Source organism: Epinephelus lanceolatus, chromosome 13 (genome assembly GCF_041903045.1).
Source record: "Epinephelus lanceolatus isolate andai-2023 chromosome 13, ASM4190304v1, whole genome shotgun sequence".
In the NCBI taxonomy this organism is placed as follows: domain Eukaryota; kingdom Metazoa; phylum Chordata; class Actinopteri; order Perciformes; family Serranidae; genus Epinephelus; species Epinephelus lanceolatus.
Window position 1 is genome coordinate 4,619,296 of NC_135746.1, and position 17,103 is coordinate 4,636,398.

The following is a 17,103-nucleotide window of genomic DNA, read 5'->3' on the forward strand; positions in this document are numbered from 1 at the left end:
TCATCTGGTTGGACCACAGTGTGGTGCATTAGAAACAAGGGATAATCCTATGTGAGATGCACGTGTGATTGTGAACGCTACACGATTTTAGCATTGAAACTGATGTACGCAATAAGTCGCATCGCAGGACATGCAGTGTCCAGTAAGAGAAATTAACTCAAACACGACATGCTACGTTTCTGCTGCTTGACACAAAAAGAAAACTTGCAGTATTCATTTTCATGACCAATGTTATCAGCCAGGCCTCCCCCTTTAACACAGGTTATGTGACATAGTCTGGCCCATCATAAGCCCTGTTTACACTGATTTTACACTGGTTGGGCCGTTTTGCCGGCAAGCTGCGAGCGTTTAGACACACAGAGCCGGATTGGCGAGTTGATCCGAGGTGCCCAATTTTCCACCTCGTAGGGTAGACATATTGGTGGAACCCTTTTTGGTTAAAACAGACCGAGGCGGCCTTCCACAACGTGAGGGGCTGTTGAAGACTTGTGGGAGGGGCTGTTGATGACTTGTGGGAGGAGCTGTTGATGACGCCGCACGTGCGACCCACTGGCGGTGGATAAACAGGAAACAGCTGATAGCAGGAATTAGCGAGCAGCTAGTAGCAAGAGGGAAACACAAACCTGACACTGTAAAGATGAACAACTGGGGAGACAAGGAATTGCGCGCCCTCCTTGTCCTCGCAAACGAAGAGGCCATTAACCGTCAGATGACGGGGACGGTGAAGAACGGGCCGACTTACGAGAGAACTGCTGAAGGACTGACCAGCCGCGGCTTCCCTCCCACGTCACTGTTGACGTCACACGCTGAGCTACACGTTTTGTTACTTGCTCACGCCCCCCATTGCCCCGAAAAAGGTGCATTCTGTAAACAAAAGTAGGTAGGCGGCATTTTGCTGCACTCCCCGATTTTGTTTTTATACTGCCAATGCTGAAAAAAGACTGATTGGGCTTTCCTGCAAATTTGCACAACTCCTGTTTAAAAAGCGCTGTTGTGTCAGCTCTGTGATAGTCTGGTGACCTGTCCAGGGTGTACGCCGCCTCTTGCCCTGTGTCAGCTGGGATAGGCTCCAGCCCCCCGCGACTCATAACAGGATAAGTGGTTATGGAAAATGAATGAATGAATATACCAGCAGGCTGTCTAAAAATCACACACAGGGGCATGATGTTGTGTGTAAATACACAACTTCTATAGTAAGCCCTTTTTTAAACAGAGATGCGCCATAGGGCTGCAGTGAAGTCCCTTCTTTACGTCGTCTTTACATTTTACACAGCTGCCACCACTGTGTGTAAATATACAATGGCAGCGGCTGTGTAAAAATGTCTGGCGACACAAAGAAGGGACTTCAATGCAGCCCTATGGCGCAGTCTGTTTAAAAAAGGCATTACAATAGAAGTCTGTCTGATAAACAATCAAAGCACGCCCCGCTAGTAGTCAACCACAAACCAAAAAACAGTAAGGATAGATGACTGACTTCAGCCAGGATTGACAGAAGAGTACAACATGAACCCAAGTGTTTCATGATGAATCGCTCAGTGTATTAAACTACCTCATCCCCCCTTCTCCCTCTCAGAGAAGTCTTACAATTAAAACTCAATTTTCAGCTTTAATAATTATTTTTATTCTCTTTGCAGATTATCTCCTCCACACATCACCCCAATGACTCCAAAATGATTATTTCCAGATAGAGCTGTTCAAATCATGATGAAAATTCTTATTCATTGTACTGCCCTAGTGTGTGTGTGTCTAAGATAAAAGGTGTGCTCGCCCAGCTGCTACGATGCTACTACACACACACACGTCCTCTAATGTTCAACCTATCAGCTCCTGTGCAACACGCATTTCAACAGGAGAGTCGGAGCAGAAAATCTACTAACATTATCCTGCTTATCTTACCCAAACATTTTTCACTCATTCAATCAGCTGCTGTGAGCTGTGATTGTGCTGACGAATGACTGTGTCAAAGTGTGTGTGTGTGTGTGTGTGTGTGTGTGTTTATCCCACTCACATCACACATCTGAGAAGGATAAAACATGAGAGGAAAAAATAGAATAGGAGATGGCTGCTGGGTCACTCTAACTCTAATATTAGCAGGAGGGAACAGTGTAACACACACACTTACACACAAGCACACACAAGCACACACACACACACACACACACACACACACACACAGGATGTTGCTGCCATGAGATATACCGCTGCAAATAGGACTAAGACGTTTTTTATTTGGCTGTAACATGTTATCTAAAACCGTAATAAAACCCAATTAAATGATCTTATTTCCATTTAGGAAACAGTGAGTCTGCTGTAAGTGCAGTTAAAAGCTTGACTCTCTTTCATCTGCGCTGGGACCGACGGAGGCATCAGTTGCACGTCGTCAAACCAGCTCTATGAAAGAGATGGTCCCAAATGAGCCCTGACTGTTTGGAACAAGCAGCAGGCTACTGTTACACCATCAGACGGCTTGTTCGTATAACTAAAAGGTTTATGGGAACACTCAGTCCGTCCACATGCAAAGGAACAATTAGCTGAAGGTCCAACCATCTCTGGAGTGGATGTGAATGGACACACACCCCCAGCCATGGCAGCCCAGCTCCCACTCAACATGTATACATTCTTTCATAAGTGCCTGGGTAAGTGCAGCAGTGTGTGTGTCTGTTGATCTCTCTCGTTGTGTCCCCTCCATACAATAACAGCAACCCCCAAACCAGACTATTTGCTCTGCATTAACTGTATCAAGTTAAGCTAACTTAAACACACCATCAAGGGGACGTAAAACGCTCACACAGATCCAAACTGAGTCACTCACACGCACACAAACACACACACACACACGCACACGCTCATCCATACTCATGCCCTCCAGCATTTAACAAGCGAGATCAACACGAGCCATTGGCTGTGTGATGAAAACACAGGAAGTGCTGCGTGTCGTGCCACTTTGTCTCCTCTGACCAGCTGGTGCTCCACAGTTAATGATTTACAAAACTCAGTATTATTCAAAACACAAAAATGCAAGGTAATTATTCTCATTTTATCTCTACTTTTCTTATTTTGCTACTTCAGCCTTGGTCATTTGTATAATAACCTTGTTTTGCTGCTCAGGGTTCAAGCCAATTTTAAGTGTAATGGTATTTTAAATTGGTATTGGTATTTTGCACTCAGCCAAAATCACCAAACCAAAATTATGAGCTGATAAGTGAGCCGGCCTGAGTAGGAGTTACAGTAATTACAGCTGCAACAACTGATTAGTTGTCAACTATGACATTAATCTCAGGCTGCAGCTATCAGTTATTTTAGTGAACAAGTATTCTACCAATTAATCAAGCAATCAGATAAGAAATACTTTTGCTTTATTAAAAAGAAATATTAAATATACAAAAAACTATATTAGACAGGTTTCTTAAAGGAACAGTGTGTGAGATTTAAGGGGATTTAGTGGCACCTAGCTGTGAGGATTTACACATTGCAACCACCTAAACTTCTCCTTGTTAGGATTCCCTCAGTGTTCACTGTTCAGTAGGTTTTTACCGGGAACTGAATTATCCACAGAGGTCTCCTTCTCTTCAAAACAAACGGACCAGGTGATCAAAACTGGTAAAAACACTGAATAAAACAGTTTCATGTCACAAATCAGTTTTTGTCCTATGCTGTTTCGCATTTATTTTCTGATCCAGACATTGAGTAGGTTACTGGGAGCTGAATTATCCACTGAGGTGTCCTCTTCTCCAAAACAAACAGACCCGGTGATTTAAACTGGTAAACACTGAATAAAGCAGTTTCACATAAAATATAACTACAGTGACCAATGTGAATGGTAAATGGACTGCTTTTGTATAACGCCTTCCTAGTCTTCCTACCACTCAAAGCTTTTCTTTACACTACATGTCACATTTATTGCATATTCACACACCAGTGGCGAGGTTACCACACAGGTAACAGACGCCCTTACCCACCAATGGAACAGCCACTGGCAGCATTTTGGGTTCCAGTATCTTGCCCAAGGATACTTGAACATGCTGACTGTAGGAGTGTGGCATCAAGCCACTGATCTTCCAAAGAGTGGACGACTCACTCCACCTTCTAAGCCACAACAGCCCCTGTCTAGAGCCAGTGTTTGGTTTGGTTTGACTGCTCTGAGCTACTGTAGGAACATGGCGGTGCAACATGGCACTCTGTGGAGGAGGACCCCCTCTATATGTAGATATAAACAGCTCATTATAGGGTAACAAAAACACAATAAATCTTATTTTTAGGTGATTATACACTAAAGAAAACATACTTATTATATTCCATTTCAGTCAATACACCCCCCTAAATCCTTCACTCTGGACCTTTAAATTGCACATAATCGGGCTCCAATTACAACTTATAACACCTAATTTTTTTTTTTATACATGACTGTGAATTGAGTGTGTATGTGTGCTTCATTATAACAATATAAATGGAACTCGTACGTTTGCAGCATTTTATTTTCTGGGGTAATGTCCCTAACTTAGTTTAGTACAGCTCAAGAAAATAAAAACAGAAAATAAAATGCTGCAGTCACTTAGTGAAAGCCCAATTAGCGGCCATTTTGGTTCAAGGTCAAAAATTGGAAACATGGCCGACTTTCAAACACCTTTGTGTCACAGCAGTTTGTACAAATAAACCGTGTTTATCCCCATACACAACAGTACTAGCCAGCGGGCAGTGACCTCCCCAAGATGGTGGCGATGTTGACGCATCGCTGAAACGGGCCGAAGCCGTCAAAGAGGTATCTACTGTATATGATATCTATGCTTGCACATGTCAAATGTGCACATCACATTCTCCCACTCTGCCTCACTGCATATTTAAACTAAATCTTCAACTAATTTGCACATCTGTTTTATGTATACATTGGTAGTATATTATCCTATGGATACATTTAATATTTAAGTATTTGCAGTTTAGTACATGTGCAGTATTATGGATATATATATATCTTACTCTTGCAGAGTATGCTAAGGCTTACTTTTCTATTGATACACATTTTCTTTCTCTTCTAGTGTGATGTGTGTATTACTGTGTTTTTCCCATGCAGTGCCTTAATATCCTGCTGCTGTAAGAAAAGAATTTCCCAACTTTGGATCAATACGTACACCTGCCTACCTACCTATGATAAGGGCAGAGTGAAGACCTGAAACAAGCTATATTCACAGAGCCTTCACTCTCTGCTAAACAGCCTCGTCCTGCATTTGACAAGTGCACAGTTACAACAACCAAAGAGCTAAAAGAACAATGGCCAAGCCTCCGGGAGAAGAAAACACTGACTTTATCAAAAATAAGCCAATTACACATGTTAAAAAATAAAGAGAAAACCAAATTAAAAGTTCCTAAAAAAATATATATAGTACAGGCCAAAAGTTTGGACACACCTTCTCATTCAATGCGTTTTCTTTATTTTCATGACTATTTACATTGTAGATTCTCACTGAAGGCATCAAAACTATGAATGAACACATGTGGAGTTATGTACTTAACAAAAAAAGGTGAAATAACTGAAAACATGTTTTATATTCTAGTTTCTTCAAAATAGCCACCCTTTGCTCTGATTACTGCTTTGCACACTCTTGGCATTCTCTCCATGAGCTTCAAGAGGTAGTCACCTGAAATGGTTTCCACTTCACAGGTGTGCCTTATCAGGGTTAATTAGTGGAATTTCTTGCTTTATCAATGGGGTTGGGACCATCAGTTGTGTTGTGCAGAAGTCAGGTTAATACACAGCCGACAGCCCTATTGGACAACTGTTAAAATTCATATTATGGCAAGAACCAATCAGCTAACTAAAGAAAAACCAGTGGCCATCATTACTTTAAGAAATGAAGGTCAGTCAGTCCGGAAAATTGCAAAAACTTTAAATATGTCCCCAAGTGGAGACGCAAAAACCATCAAGCGCTACAACGAAACTGGCACACATGAGGACCGACCCAGGAAAGGAAGACCAAGAGTCACCTCTGCTTTTGAGGATAAGTTCATCCGAGTCACCAGCCTCAGAAATCGCAAGTTAACAGCAGCTCAGATCAGAGACCAGATGAATGCCACACAGAGTTCTAGCAGCAGACCCATCTCTAGAACAACTGTTAAGAGGAGACTGCGCCAATCAGGCCTTCATGGTCAAATAGCTGCTAGGAAACCACTGCTAAGGAGAGGCAACAAGCAGAAGAGATTTGTTTGGGCCAAGAAACACAAGGAATGGACATTAGACCAGTGGAAATCTGTGCTTTGGTCTGATGAGTCCAAATTTGAGATCTTTGGTTCCAACCGCCGTGTCTTTGTGAGACGCAGAAAAGGTGAACGGATGGATTCCACATGCCTGGTTCCCACTGTGAAGCATGGAGGAGGAGGTGTGATGGTGTGGGGGTGTTTTGCTGGTGACACTGTTGGGGATTTATTCAAAATTGAAGGCACACTGAACCAGCATGGCTACCACAGCATCCTGCAGCGACATGCCATCCCATCCGATTTGCGTTTAGTTGGACGATCATTTATTTTTCAACAGGACAATGACCCCAAACACACCTCCAGGCTGTGTAAGGGCTATTTGACCAAGAAGGAGAGTGATGGAGTGCTGCGGCAGATGACCTGGCCTCCACAGTCACCGGACCTGAACCCAATCGAGATGGTTTGGGGTGAGCTGGACCGCAGAGTGAAGGCAAAGGGGCCAACAAGTGCTAAACACCTCTGGGAACTCCTTCAAGACTGTTGGAAAACCATTTCAGGTGACTACCTCTTGAAGCTCATGGAGAGAATGCCAAGAGTGTGCAAAGCAGTAATCAGAGCAAAGGGTGGCTATTTTGAAGAAACTAGAATATAAAACATGTTTTCAGTTATTTCACCTTTTTTTGTTAAGTACATAACTCCACATGTGTTCATTCATAGTTTTGATGCCCTCAGTGAGAATCTACAATGTAAATAGTCATGAAAATAAAGAAAACGCATTGAATGAGAAGGTGTGTCCAAACTTTTGGCCTGTACTGTATATCATAAACACTCATCTCTGATATAATATTCACAAGAAATAATCTGCTCAAAATTCATCCAAATCTCTGGTTTTACACAAACTTCCTCCAGTTATTGTGTAAACTATGCAGGTTAACAGTACAGTTTATCAGTTGTTCTACACTGCTACTGTTTTGCATTGAATATAAAATGAAAAATCTATAAAATGTTACTCAACAATTGAAAAGGGGTCCCTTAAGGACAAAAGTATGGAACCACTGGATTAAATGAAGCTTTGATGTTAATAATTTGCACTAATGATTTTCTGTAATCAAGTTACTTGAGTTTCTCGCGGATTCGTTTCAGCCCTAGATTAATCACCAACTCATTTGATAATTGATTGATCTGTTTAAGTCATTAAAAAAAGTCAGAATTCTCTAATTCTAATTTCTGGTTTCTTTACTCCTCTATGACAGTAAACCGAATATGTTTTAATTGTGGACAAAACAAGACCTTTGCAAACATGTTATTGGGCTTTAGGAAACACTTGCAAACATTTTCACCATTTTCTGACATTTTATAGACAAAACAACTAATCAATTGCTCAGGAAGATAATTAATCGACGACGACTCTAATTGTTAGTTGTGGCCCTAGCTTTGATATCTACCATTATTACGTAACATTTTGTACAAAACAGATTATTAGAATGACCAAAGAGAAATAATTGTTTATCTGTTTTCAGTGCGTCACGATTCTGACCTGTTTTTCTCTGCCTTCATTAACTGTCTGTCAATACGAGGCCGTTCAGTCCCCATGGGGACCGAACACCGGCCACATCTTAAGTGACTGATTTCCAATCAGTGAGAAAATGAATGAAACAAACACACACACACACACACACACACACACACACACACACACACACACACAAACACACAGAGGAAGCCCCCTGACTTTTAGCATGAGTGATCACTAATGATGCTTGACCTCTGACCTCTGCCTCAGGATATGTTGAGGAGGGGAAACTAATCTGAAATCTCTCACTCCAAGACAAAAACTGATTCATTATTGAAATTCTATAGCTTATCTTGAAGCCTGCTGCACTGTAGCGTACAGAGGTAAAGCTAAACAAAAAGGTGGAGAAAAAGTGGACGCAACAGTTATGTAGATAAAGTGACAGATAACATAGAAAGAGCAGTACTCGCACCACTGCTTCTATTCAAAGAGGGGAACAATGTCACAACAGATGCTCTTACAAACACTCCATGTCAGATGCTTTCATTTTGGACAGGACACTAATAACAAGATGTGGCATTGAGAGACTTAATGTAGTGATAAAGATCCCCTATCAAGCTTTAAACTGCACTGAGAAGTGCATAGTTTACAGCGCATCGTATAGTCATGCTGTGATTCTAAAATTTTATCGTCTGTAACTGTTCTATTTTACATGTCTGCAACTTCGTTTAAATGTGCTGCAGCCAGTAAACTCTTATTAAGGAGATTTTTAATCTCAAAGAGGCCTTTCCTGGTTCAGTACATTTTAAAATAAATAAAACGTAGGAACACAAACACATACGCAGACCTGCGCATTACCTGTCCGTACCATCTGTCGCTCAGTGGGGTTTAACTCAGTGGAGAATGTTTTGTGGAAAAGATACATGCTGTTTAGCATATTTGTGCCCATGCGTGCATCTCTATCTGCGTGCGTGCGTGTGTGTTTGTGTGTGAGTGCCCTTATGAGAGGGACTGATAAAGAGCATGCCTGTGTCTGTGGGTGGACTTGGCGTACGTCATTTCAATCGACGCAGATGTCCCCTGCAGGCTTTGTATTTGCCAGGCAACAGAGCAACAGCTATTCACTCTCTGCCTTACAAACACAAACACAGAAAGAAAGACTGTTCATAACATGGAGCAACACGTTAAAGACAGAAAGCCCACTTTGTTAATGAATGAAGGACTGAACCTACAGACAATAAATTGCTGAGCAGTAGTTGACGATCATGCAAGATGCAAAGAAATTCTCGCCGCTACTCTTCCGATGAAGAAAGGATAAATCAGTAACTAGAAGGACACTCAGAGAGCGCAGACCTCCACCAAGGCTAATAGTCCAGTTTTCTATAATATGCAAATCTGCATGCACAACCACGACACAGTATATGTCTGGATATGTTTCCAAAAATAGTTATGCTGTGCCCAGCTGAAGCCTCCTCTTCTCAGCTGTGCATTTATTATGTCCTTCTAAACTGGAAATATTTCACACGCTTCACATACATTTGTGAAAACCAGAAAACATTATCGTACATAAATATCAAATGCTGAGACCTAAATAACATCATGAACATGGCAGCTTGTTATAAAAACAGTTTTTAGAAACTGCATGTTCACAAGAAAGAAATTTTTCTTGAGTCAAATTTAAATTAATATCTCTGGTTCTTTGAAAATTGATTGCAGACGATTTACATTTGGATGTGAGTGAGAGTATAATTATTTGCATGACAGGTTTGTATTTACAATAGGCACACATTAGTTTGAGGAAGAAGCATTATAATTGTATTGGATGTGGATTGTGAACGGCATCATTTTATTTCCATGATTGGCCATGTTTAGTCACTACTGAACTTTACTACCACCTACTGGATTTTAGAGGAATATTTCACACCCCCAAAATGACTATTCGTGCATCCCGTGCTACACTGAATTTGTTAAGAAATCCTTGTTTTTCTCGCATGCCTCCACGGTGAACAAAGAATCCAAAAATTGAGAAAATTCGTGATGAATTGAACTCACAGTGGTCCGCAATTAACGATAACAAAACCATATCAAAATATCTGTTTACAAACTCCTAAGCCTGGTATACATTATATGAATTTGGGCTGTCCTAGACGATAGATGACCATCGTGACAGAAACATGGTGATATCTTTGGTTGTGGCTCTAAAACGTTGGTCCTATGTCGTAGTGTGAGAGAGGTTCAAGCATGGCTGTTGTCATGGTCTTACGATCTAAGACAGCCTCGGATAAAATTCTGACGGTGTCAGAAATTTGGGATGACTATCTCACTGTGTGACTGCTGTTACTACCTATGTCTACTCACCAGCTAATAGAATTGCAGCGTGAAATGGCGCACTGGCATTAAACCCGAACAAACAGACGGATAGCAGCTCGCCATGGAGGCAAAACACACTAAAAGAAATGTGTGGGATTCCAGCAAAGAGAAAACCCTTGTGGAGTTGCCTGTAGGATGTGTCCTCCAGCTCTTACCATGATCGCGTGAAGAAGGACGAATCATGGAAGGAAATAGCGGCAGAGCTGCAGCTGCCAGGTGAGACACCTAGCAGCTAGCAAACACACACACACCGCAGTGTATTGTACCCAGAAAAGTTTAGGTTATTTCATAATGTGACCCTTTATGTTGAGCTTCACAGTTGGAGAAGTAATAACCCGTGAAGCATCCTTGCGCACTCAGTATAGGAAGCTGTTGCACTGTACGTCGTAGCCTGTGATTCAGTAGGCGCTGTTATCGTACAGTCTGCACACATCAAACTTGATGTTGTACACAAGTTTATTAGATCCATGTCGCACAGTGTAGCTGCACTAAACTCGTAAGACTGCTAAAATCTCACAGTCTGTAGGAGGTTTTACACAACTCGTGCAGTATAATCCAGGTCTGATGCTCGGTACTTCCGAAACAGACAACCCTTTCCAACAGGAAGTGGGTCAACAGTGAAACTCATCTTTGCCCCCTTCAACAAAAACAAACTGAGTGAGTGTGGCTTTGAGGCGAGCATAGATCTGACTTTCAGTTCAGTTCTCCGTCAGAAAGGTCCATCTGGGAAGTAGTGATTGAGACGAGCTGTGTGAGAATTTGTAAACGAATATTTTGATAAAGTTTTGCTGTTGTTAAACGCAGACCTCTATGACTTCAGTTCATCAAGACTTTTCATGGTTTTAGGATTCTTCGTTCACCATGGAGGCATGCGATAAAAGCAAAGTTTTCTTTCACAAATCTGACATAACACAGGGTGAATAATTGATGTGTTCTTTCGTTCTTGTATGGCATTTATTACCCCAAGGCCAAATGCCCTATATAGCAAAGTTATCAAAAGGGAATAATAATTTGTGATTTGGATCTGCTCCAAAATGTAATAGGTTCTTCCTTGCATCACGCTATACCCTTCCACTAAGTTTCATAAAAATCATGCAAGTACTTTTTCCGTAATCCTGCTGACAACAAGACAAACAAACCAAACCGAAAACCTGCTCGGGAGGAGGTAATTAGTATTGTTAGGGTAATAATAATTCATTAGGGTCGGGGTATGTCCCTGCTGACATCATTAATTTTGATGCTTAAGGTGACTGCCAGAGGTCGACCTTATTACCATTCAGGCCAGTCCTAAGCCTGGCTCCTACCCACAGCAGCGACACACTGAGGACTTTCTTCAGAAGCACGCCGGCCCAGTTTCACGGCTCACTTTGACATGGCTGTGGATTTGATGATGCTTTTTCCCTACGCTCTTTCAAGTTTTCTTCTCTGCCTAAGAGGGATCCTCCTCCCCCCACTGATGCCCACATGAACGGAGAGGACTGAGGGGATTTCCTGATGTGTGCAAAGCGTGCGTGTGTGTCTGTGTGTGAGCGCGTGTGTGTGACACACTTTGCCTTTGCTCGGCAAATGTCCTCGCTAAGTGTCCTGATTAAGTTAGTCAGAGGAAACATGGGCAAAGAGACAGTAAGATATACACGGGGTCATACGGGCTGCACACAGATACACATTCAGAGCAAGATGGATATGGGTGACACAAGTTATTGCAAAATAATTGTCTTAATCTTTTTTTGATTTAATTATATTGGTATTGGCTTGATAGGCAATACATTTGCTTGTGGCTCCAACTGAGAAATAATTCAATATTATTTTGCTTTAAAATCAGCTTTAATGTTGTTTTGTCTTTGGTAAAGCACTTTGTAACTGCATTTTATATGCTGATGTACAATAAGCTGCAAGGATTCATCGATTAGTTTTAAATTAATTGGCAAGTAATCTCACAATCGATTAATCGGTTTGAGTAATTTTTTAAGAAAAATATTCTGATCCCAGCTTCTTATATGTGAGTTTATTTCTGGTTTCTTTACTCCTCTATGACAATAATCTGAATATCTTTGGGTTGTGGACAAAACAGGACATCTGAGGATGCCATCTTGGACTTTAAGGAAACACTGATGGACATTTTTCAACATCATCTGACATTTTAAAGACAAACAACTGGGACCGCCTCCTGAAAGCTGCACATTTGAATAATCAGTCGAAGACCCCTGAAGTCAAGCAGTTTTGTCTTTTGTTTTGTCAGTCAGTGTCCATCTGAGGACGTTTTGGTCCCCAGATTTAGTTGCAGAGTGAGCGCTCCTCGCTTTCACAGTGCTCTCCAGTGCAGGCAGCTGAGGACCCAGACCCAGGGTGAGCCTGACTGAGACAGAGGCAGCTGCCTGGTAGAAGGGACGCTTTGCCTGGTCGGGCTCAGAGGTAGCGTTATCCTCTGCCTTCTACTTAGAAGTGGTGAATTTACAGCTCGCAGCAACTTAATACGATACGGTCTTTGGGTTTTCTTTAATATCTAGTGTCCATATAAAATTGAACCGTCGTTAGCATAATTAGCACATATTAGCCTGAGTTGTTTGGTTTTTTTCCACCTGGACCTTTATGCTTTGACATTTCTCCTCTAATCATCACACTGTAACCTGTGACAGGCTGTTATGATACCACAACTATCACACATTCACATATATAGAGTTTTTTGTCGAGCAGCAAGCATCACGCAGGTTTACATCACCAAAGATTTATGACAAAATCACTTGACGACACTGACTCCTGTGTGTGAATGGCGAGAGAGGAGAGGGTTCCCTCTGAGCGGTAAGTCACTAAAAGAGTCTGAGAAGCCCGGGGCTGTTCATAAAACATTCTGGGACGCCACAGTTTATTCCACACTACTGAAGCTGCTCCTCTTTTTGGAACCACCGCAGAGTCTGTAATAATATCGCTTTCAGCCATGCTTGTTGTTGCCGTAGGTAACAGTATGACGTCAATATGTCAACAAGTCTAAATATCAGTATCACAATGTGAATTTTTCATATTATGTTAAAATTATACCTTATATCATGAACAATATGATATGGCACACTGCTATTCTGAATATCTGAAATGGTTTCAGTTCATTCGTTCTGGTTCATTACAGGCTTTTGTGGCACTGTTTTGTTTTTAACTTGCTCTTTACTGCAGTTTGAATGTGTGACAACATCAGAGGCTGTTGAACATGAGCACTACTGCAGGAATAATATTGTTTTCATCAATTCAAAAAAGACTGAATTATTGTTAATCAATCATTCTGCTGCTCTCTATGACTAACCAAGAAGAGAAAAGTCATCTTTGTCAAGCTGTAGCCTGTCAATTTTTCCCGGTGGTTTAAAGAATGGTATTAAATATCAGTATTTTTCAAGGTACTGTGTCAACACTAGACATTCCAGTATCATGACAACATTATCATATACATGTTGGAAAAAAAGGGAACAAATAGTCAAATATTTGTATTGAACAGACAAATCCGATTCAACTGACATAATTCAAAATCAGCTACAGCCCTACAATCAACTAATTAATTAATCAAGAAAACAGCCTTAGTGTACAGTATGAACCTCAGTTCTGTGATACTGATTTTAAACTTTCAAACAGCCATGGCGCTGTGAGCACTTCAGTGTCTCTGCAGAAATCTCAAAATTTGCAACTCAACTCTACACATACCTACAATAAATTATGAAGACGATGAAGATAATTATTCACGGTCTATGTAAAAACAAAGAACACATTCACTCACTAAGACAAAGAGACACACACAGATAATATTTTCAGACTGCTGGTTGAGACTGTGTGGACGTGTTGCAGACAAGCAGTCGCCACGCTGAAGATCCTTAATGAGGCTGATCAGTGTGGCCTGCCCACAGCAAGAGCTCTGACTACAACAATGACGTATCAGGTTGTAAAGGAGACGCCTCTGCTACATTATGGCTCTGTGTGTGTGTGTGTGTGTGTGTGTGTGTGTGTGTGTGCACGCTAATGACTGACCGGGGGATGGTCATTAAGGGTGATGGATGATAATAGGACAGAGCAAATAACCTTTGTCGGTATCAACAAGATTATTGACAATCTCACACAGCCTGCATCACAGGCGAAGCCTTCATACACTCATCAACGACATTAAACTTGAATCTTTGCTTCAGCCAAAAGAGTCATGCTGTAATGTATCATGACTCTGACATAAACAGGTTAGGAGGCTGGTTATTTTTACATTCTGAGCTGTTCTATTTATTTATTTATTTATTTCACAATGCAGAAACCTCACAAGAACCAAAGAAATGCAACATTTTTACCTCATCAAACCGGTCAAAGGAGGCGCCTTCCTGCATGAACTCCGGCAGGTGCTTCTGCCAGTTGAACTCGTAGGACTTCGTCATGGCTGCTCACAAACCTGAGACACAGAAAGAGAGAGACAGATGCAGAAAGGGAAACAATTAGTTAAAAAATCTGCAACAGCCAGATGTAAAGGCCCGTGGAGGTTTCAAGAACAGAACGCATGCTTCATAAACCCACACAGTATCTGTCTTCTTCTCTCTTGCAGTCATAAAGAGATGCTGAATTCACTGAGCATAGCTGCTGTACTGTACCTGGCCCTCCAGGGGCTCATCCGAAAATACCCCCTCCTTGGTAGTATAAAGCCATTCACCAATAAACAAGACCTGATATGGAACATTCTGGGGTTATTTTGGGTTAATCACTTATGTGTAACTTGGGTGTTTTCCAACTTTATCTCCAGAATAGGAGTTTGACAGTCCTTACAGGGAGATTTTTGTGATTTACAACCAGGTCTGTGACACTCCAGTGTGAAGGGCACCTTAACACCGTTCACATGTACACAAAGTATCCCTAAAAAAAGTTTTGATGATGAATACTGACTGAAAAATAATTCTAAAAATGGTGTACTTTCACAAGGAGAATGAATAAACAGGTCACATGATTACAAATGTTAGAGCAACAACACTGGACCATGGAAGGCAGTGAAAACATTCTGCAGTTGCACATAGACAGGCAAAACTCGGGAAGAACCCCATCAAAGTGCAAGTTTAACAAATGTAGCTTGGTGTAATTTTAATCAGAAAAGACTTTCTTTACGCATCATTCATTCACAGTTCTCTCTTTCTATCTCATTCCTCCCTCTACTTTAAAACTCAGGAGTAGGCAACCTAAGGCTCCACAACTACATGTAGACCTTCTCCAATGGCTCCATTTGGCTTTGACATAAAAATTATGTGGAAATGAATAACGCATATTTTTTTTAACATTCAGATTTTCATTTGTCATTATTGTAGGCCTAAAGTGATTATTGCATTCTACAGCTGTAAAAAAGTGTGGCATATACACCTAATTAAAAAATGTTTAAACGTTTCATCAACTAAAACGTGCGTCATATGTCTATGACTTGGTGCCTTTTCCTCTAAATTTTGCTGAAATTCAGTAGCAGTGGCCTGAAGTCTCTCTAACTTGGGTAGCTTTGATTTCAAATCCAAAAAAGGAAAACTCCTGAAGGAAAATAGAGGATTTAATAATGTATAACATCACCCAAAACTTTAGCATCCATAGGCCCAAGCAAGCGCACTAGTGTTTCTTTTAACCCTGCTTACAAACCAAATGGCTGACCAAATGGGCTCACTCTCATAAATGACAGCGAAAAAAAATACTTTTAGGACATAATGATTTAGAGGGTTATCTAAGTGTTCATACTGGGTAGTACACAGGTATGTTTCACAATGTAAGCCTAAGAGATAAAGTCTTTTTGGGCTCCATGGCATCCCGTGACCGACCTGACAGTTGTAATTCTACGGTTTGGCTACTATGTCAAATTCGCTGCAAAGCCCAGTGCTGTTCCTGGGGGGTTGTTATAGTGCAATAGTTGTACTTCAACAAAAGCACTAAGGAGGATCTGAGAATCAACGGTATCTTTATTATCGTCAAGGAGCACTTTGTTGTACAGCCAGCACTAACCGCACAACCATCAGACAAACAACAAACAATAAAAACAATATAAAGATCTAATTAAGTTATTTTAAAGGCCATGGCAGCTGGGGTAAATGGGTTTTTCAGTCTACTGGCCCTGCAGCTTTGTAGATTGTATCTGCGGCCAGATGGAGACAACTTTCTTTGGACAGCCATGGTTAGGATCTGCCAGGATTGCCTGCAATTCTGCTGCACACTTTGACAATACCATGCAATCTGTTTCTTGAGAGTACAGTTACCCATACTGTAATTGTAATTTCAATTTCTTTGTGTTTTCAACTACTTGAAATGCCCCACCTCCTGCTTTCTCACCAAGATACCAGGTCCTTCTGTGTTTTAAATTGTGATGTCTAGACCTCTTAACCTCCCATCTGGATACAAAACCCTGCAGACGTTCCTCAGGTATAAATGTTTAGGCCTTCCCTAGTCTCGCTCACCAGACCTTTCTCAAGAAAAGAAAGGTCGACTCTCACTTTAAGATTGGAGAAAAATATATTATTTCTTTCAACCAATCACAATCGTTCTTGGCAGTGCCACAGCAATGGTGCGCTTGAAAACTGCTACACAACTGGAGGTGGTAGGGCGGGACTTCGGAAGTGGCTCGCTCTGCCCAGTGAGAGGCTGATCTATGCAGCGAACTTCCACCCACTCAGACTAGGCCTTCCCATGCTCAGGGTCTTTCTTCATTCTGACCGCTCGTGTGTTGATTGACCTTTTCTTTGCAAAGAAAATAAAAACCTTGTCGGCCGGCAGAAGTCTCCATTTCATTCTTTACCAGCAGCAGATAACTTCCAAAACAATACCAGCTGACAAAAGAGAACGTGAGGACTGATTCAATAAAGCTGTCATGAAGGTATTGTTGACATTACAGTTTGAAGCTTACAATAAAAGTACACACACTGATGAGCTTTTCTACACACAGCATCTACATGAAGATCAAAGATCAGCTTGTTATCAGTAACGGTACCAAGAGAGGGTGAGCTATATGACCAAATTCTTAATTTAATATCACGGTAACGGTATATATCATGATACAGTAA

At 41.3% G+C, this 17,103-nt stretch overlaps 1 protein-coding gene across 3 annotated transcripts in view; it reads right to left on the reverse strand.

Moving 5' to 3' along the window:
- Nucleotides 1-17,103, reverse strand: part of plcb4b (phospholipase C, beta 4b) — a 147,987-nt gene that overhangs the window by 60,001 nt on the left and 70,883 nt on the right. For all 3 annotated transcript variants that reach the window (XM_033649149.2, XM_033649148.2, XM_078173673.1), the window contains one exon: nt 14,383-14,480. In XM_033649149.2, the coding sequence (XP_033505040.1) occupies nt 14,383-14,466 (84 nt within the window). In that variant the 5' untranslated portion in view covers nt 14,467-14,480. The remainder of the gene's footprint in view (nt 1-14,382; nt 14,481-17,103) is intronic.